General features: G+C 67.6%; 1 protein-coding gene across 1 annotated transcript; it reads right to left on the bottom strand.

Annotated features, from left to right (window-relative positions):
* Positions 1–1234: 1234 nt before the first annotated feature.
* Positions 1235–4999, bottom strand: PTMS (parathymosin). Its single transcript, XM_055142024.1, has 5 exons — positions 4563–4999; positions 2158–2229; positions 1986–2064; positions 1804–1865; positions 1235–1727 (listed from the first exon to the last, which is right to left on the bottom strand). Exons 1-5 carry the CDS (start codon positions 4605–4607, stop codon positions 1677–1679), a joined length of 309 nt encoding a protein of 102 aa, XP_054997999.1. The 5' UTR covers positions 4608–4999; the 3' UTR covers positions 1235–1676.
* Positions 5000–5432: the final 433 nt, after the last annotated feature.

The raw sequence follows: 5432 nt of genomic DNA, 5'->3' as shown, positions 1-5432 counted from the left end.
GTGTGTATCGGGGCATGTGAAGACAAAAGTTTGTGTGTGTGTGTGTATCGGGGCATGTGAAGACGAAAGCTGCGTGTACTAAGGCATATGAAGATGAAAGGGGTGTGTGTATGTGTACTGGGGCATGTGATGACAAAAGCTCAGTGTGTATGGAGCATGTGGAGATGAAAGAGGTGTGTGTGGGTATGTGAAGATGAAAGGTGTGAGTCTGTCTTGGGGCTTGTGAAGACAAAAGCTCAGTGTGCGCGCACTGGGCTCAGGAAGATGAAAGAGGGGTGTGTGTGTGTGTGTGTGTGTGTGTGTGTGTGTGTGTGTGTGTGTGTGTGTCTCGGGGCATATGAAGATGAAAGGTGTGTGGGATCTTGTCCCTGAAACGCATGGTGTTGTATCTTGGGGAGAACAGTCACGCCCCCCTCCCACACAAACCCCTGTGGGCTCAGCTGAGCGCCCCCCCCCACGCGAAGTAGTTCTGAATCAAAAAGGGAACAGAAGTGCGATGGAGAAATTCAGAAACCCTGCGACCAAGTTCAACTCCAAAACAGCACTCAGCGGGGGCTGGAGCGATAGCACAACGGGTAGGGCATTGGCCTTGCACGTGGCCGACCCAGGTTCGAATCCTAGCATCCCATATGGTCCCTTGAGCACCGCCAGGGGTAATTCCTGAGTGCATGAGCCAGGAATGACCCCTGTGCATTGCTGGGTGTGACCCCCAAAAAAAAAAAAAAAACCAGCACTCAGCAGAGCCCAAGCTGAACTGGCCAGGTGCCTGATGGTTCCTACCCCGCCCGTCCCCCCCACAGCACACCTGGGAACCTCTACATGGGCATCCCTCCTGTGTAGAGGGCACTGTCCATGCCCGGGGTCCCCCAAGCCACTCCAGGGGCGGGACTTCCTGTTTCTGGACTGTGCCTCAGCCTACTTTTCAGCACAAGTTGCCAGTAGCTTTCCACTGGGCCGCCAGCGGTATAGAAGGGGTGTGGAAGAGCCCCGGAGGGTATGATAGGGGCCCAGTATCCCCAAGAGCCAGGAACAGGAGACAGGTCAGGTGTGGACAAGCTGTGCCACACTCCAGCACGAAGCACTCTGGCCAGAGCACTCTGGCCTTCTGGTGGGGGGGGGGGGCCAGGCGGGAGTTTGAGCTTGTCGGGGCGGGCGGGTGAGGCAGCCTGACTCCTCCCTCCTCCCTCCTCCCAGACTCACTGGGCCCACCCCCTCCCGGCAAGCAGGAGACAGGTTAAAAACAGAAGCGCGACCGTTTCTTTATTAAATTATACAAAAAAGGGGGAGAGGAGGGGGCAGCTGTGGGGCTCGGCCCCACCCCGGCCTGGCGCTGTCTGAGAGGGTCTGGGGGAGGCCCGGGGGATCAGGCAGGGCAGGGATGGCAGGGACATGAGGCTGGGATGCAAAGGGGAGGACCCAGAGGCATCAGAGGAGGGATGGGCAGGGGGGAGGGGGGAGAGGGCTGGGATGGGGCAGGGGGGCAGGTGGGAGGGTGAACCATGGCAGTGAGGACGAGGGCCAGTGTGGAGGGGGGGACGAGGCTGGGGCACATGGGGAGCTGGCAGCTCTGGGGGGGCCGAGCAGGCAGCCAGGTAAGGGCGGCCGCACCGGTCCGGTCCCACCCACCCGAGAGGGCCCGAGGGGCCCTCCCACCCCCAGCCTGTTGGCAGGGGGGCTCATGCCGACGCCCCGTTCTCCGTCTTCTGCCGCTTGGGATCCGCTTCATCCTGCGGAGAGTTGGGCAGCAGTCACCCACGTGGTCCCTGCCAGCCCGCCTCGCCCACCCCACCCCTGGGCCCACACCTCATCCTCCGCAGCTCTCTTCAGCGCGGGCCCTTCGTCATCATCCTCTTCTTCCTCCTCATCTGAGAAGCCAGAAAGGGGTGAGTGGGGAAGGGTAGAGAGCTGCCCTCGCCCCCCACCCCAGGGGTCTCCTTCAGCCCCGCCTCCGGGTACTCCTTGGAGTGGACCCCTGCCCCTCCCACCTTCTTCTTCCCCCTCATCCTCCTCCTCTCCATCCTCCGCGGTTTCTTCCTCCTCTTCCTCAGCGCCGTTCTCCTCCTCCTGTGTGGGGTGGTGGTGGTGGGGAGCGTCAGAGCCAAGGTGGGACCCAGGCTCCCCACCCCCAGGCCGAGATCTCGGGGGACCCCCTCGCACCTCCACCACTTCTTTCTTCCGCTCTTTCCGGCCGGCCTTCTCCTCCACCTTCTCCTTCTTCTCCTTCAGGTCCTGCGGGGGGGGGGGGGGACAGAGGGGTCACCTTTCTGTCCAGAGAACCAGCCGCTTCTCCTCGAAGGTGGACAGACCCCCACCCCCCACCCCAGGGAGGACAGTGGTGAGGACGGCGTGCGGGGCCGAGGTGATGCTCAGGGCTCAGGCAGGATCAGCAAAGCAAATTCCCCCCATCTGCTCCCCCCAGCCCTGGGGACCCCCCCACTCCGCTCAGCCGGGCCTGCTCCCCGACACCGCCTTTGTCTACCCCGAGGGTCTTTCCCCCGAGTCACCCCCCTCCCCAACTCCTCAGGCTCCTACTTGAACCATAGAGGCCTGGGTACCATCCTGGGCTCGCCCTCCCACACCCCTTCAAGGTCCGTGGTCACGCCTTCTGGGAGGGCTGTGAGATGCCTGAGTCAACAAACTCCCTGGATGTCTGTGGGGCGGGATGGGACCTCTGGGAGGTCCCGCCCACCACACTCCCCCCCCTGCAGGAAGATGCTCATACGAGACGCCCCCTGCTCTCTGGACACCTAGGCACCAGGGAGCGCGACGCGGGTGTCTCTGATTCCAGGGGGGTGGGAGTTTTGCGGGGACGAGAGCGCCTTGGGTGGCCGGCCCGGAGAGGAAATGAGCCCTTACCCACTGCCCGGTTTCCCGGACCCCTCCCCCGGGGCCGCGTCCCGGGCAGGGCATTCCCTCTCAATGGGCTTCTCTGTTTAGTTTTGGGGGCCACACCTGGTAGTGCTCAGGGCTGCCTCCTGGCTCTGTGCTCAAGGATCCTGGTGGGTTTGGGCAGGGGACGGGTGGGGAGGGCACCCGGGCTGTCCGCATTCACAGTCTCTTCGGTACTACGGCTCTGGACCCTAACTGGCATTTTCTTACATAAGGGACTGGGGGACCCCACCCCCCAGCCCTCAGGTCTGTTGGGTTACCCATCTGGGTCACCGGAGGGAATGGGGAGGCCGGTGAGAAGGGGAGGGGGAGGGAGGGAGGGAGAAAGAAAGACTCGCGGCCAAAGTCCAAGGGCCCTCTGGCAGGCCCTCTCCTGTCCCCTGGTCACTGTCCTTCCATGATCCCTTTTCCAGGAGGCTCTGTGACCTCGGCCCGGGGCTAGACAGTGCTCTGGCCTCATTTACTCGGCACAGGCACACACTGACACAGGCTGATACCGATTCACACCCAGCCACAGAGGAGCGCCCACGCGCCCCGCAGACACATGGCCCGGTGTTTGGGCACCCTGGCACGCACCAGCCCGCAGCCACGCAGGCTCACAAAGCAGCAACATGGCTCCGGCCCCCGGCACACACCGACTCACACGGGCAGGCCCGCACGCTCGCCGGCGCACGCATACAAAGGCGCCGCCTGGCACCGCACACGCCCGCGCGCGCGCGGCGCACCGGGCGGGCCCCGGGCACACCTCGGCGACGGGCCCTCGCGCGGCCCCTGCCTCCCGCCGCCGCCTCCAAACCCCACTGGCTCGCCCCGTTCCCCTCCCAGGCCTCCGGGAAGCCTCGGGGAGCCGGACCCCCCACCGCTCCCCTTCTCGGGCCCCCCCTCCCCATCCCTTCCTCCCCAAGGTCGGATTCCCAGCCCCCAACCCCTGGCTGAATTAATTTCCCCCGGCGACGTTCGGCAAGTTCCCGAGGGAAATTAAAAGCAGGGCTGCGAAAGAGGCGAGCAGCGGCGGAGAGGCCCGGGGCGCGGGCGGGGAGCCGGGGCGCCCGAGGTCGGCTCAGCGCCGCGCCAGGCCGCGCCGCGCCGCGCCTCCCCCCTGCGCGCCTCCCCGGGCTCCTCCGGCCGGCCCGGCTGCGCGTTTCGGGAAATTCGGGGCTCCATCGGGGGTGGGGGCGGGAGGGCTACACAATGCAACCTGCAGGCCAGTATCGGAGGCAGGGGAATAAGAGGTTACAAGAGGGATGGGGGGGTGGGGGGAGCCGCGACCCCCGCCAGGAGCCGTCGGCGGGAAGGGCCTCGGGGCCCCGAGGGGAGGGGCGCGGAGTAGCCGCCTCCCGGGGGAGCCTGTTTACACCCGGGGAACGCCGATCGCCCGCAGCGGGGGAGAGGGAGAGGCGGGGCGGGGCGGGAGGCCGGGAGCCGGCCCGGGCGCGCGAGCCAAGGGGCCCCGGGAGGGGCGCAGACGGCGGCGGGGCCGGGCGCAGCGGCCAGGCCCGGAGCAGCGGCGGCGGCGGCGCGCGGGGCCGCTAGGGGGCGCCGCGCGGGGCCGGGGAGGCAGCGGCAGGCCGGGCGCGGGGGTGGGGGGAGGGCGGAGAGGGGTCCGCGAGGACCCGGCGCCGGGGCAGCGTGGGGCCGTCGGGGGCCGTCCGGGGCCCCGTCCCCGCCCGTACCTTGGCGCTCAGCTCGGCCGCTGCCTCCACGCTCTTCTCCGACATGGTGCCGGGGCCGGGACGGAGGGGCCCTGCGCGGCGGAACCTGGCGGCCGGGCGCGCGGGCGCGGCGGGGGTGGCTCCGGGGCCGGCACGCGCAGGGCTGCGGGGCGGGCGCGCGGGGCGGGCGCTGCGGGCGCTGCGGGCCGGCGCGCTCTGGGGCCGCGGTCGCTCGGTGCTCGGGCTCGTCGCCGCCGCCCCCGCAAGCCGCAGAGCTGCCGCCGACCAGCCGCTGCCGCCCCCGGCCGGGGAACCCGCTTATAAAGGCGGCGCTGCCCGACGGGAGGGGCTTCCCAGGGGTGGGGCAGGCGGCGGCGAGGAGGGGAGGCGCGGGGAGGGGGATGAAAGCGGAGGTTGGAGAGGTGGGGAGAGGAGGATGCGAGCGCGGGGAGGGAGAGCGGGAGAGGCGGGAGGGGGACTCTGGAGAGACGGACGGACGCACGCACGCGCGCGCGCGCGCGCGCGCTCGCCGGGCAGAAGAGCGGGGCGAGGAGGTGGGAAGGGGTGGGGTTCCTGCGGGGAGGGGCCTCTGCAAATCCCCGCTTCCAGCCCTGCGATCGTGGAGTCTGGCTTTCAGGGGCGGCCTGAAGGAGGAGGAGGAGGAGGAGGAGGACCAGATCCGAATCCGACTGACTCGTGCTCCCCCCTCCCCATAAATATATAAAAACCTGGCGGTTTTGCCCACGGATGGGGTGGGGAGACAGATGGGAAAGACTGGGCAGGTATTTATGAGAAACCAAACGCCTAGAGAAGAGGAAGAGCTCGGGGTGCTACTTCCAAGGGTGCTGCATTACCCCCTCTCGGCCCGCGCCCGCCCCGGTTCTTGGCGTG

The sequence above is a fragment of the Sorex araneus genome, chromosome 6 (assembly GCF_027595985.1).
Source record: "Sorex araneus isolate mSorAra2 chromosome 6, mSorAra2.pri, whole genome shotgun sequence".
Classification (NCBI taxonomy): Eukaryota; Metazoa; Chordata; class Mammalia; order Eulipotyphla; family Soricidae; genus Sorex; species Sorex araneus.
This window is presented reverse-complemented; position numbering and strand designations above follow the sequence as displayed.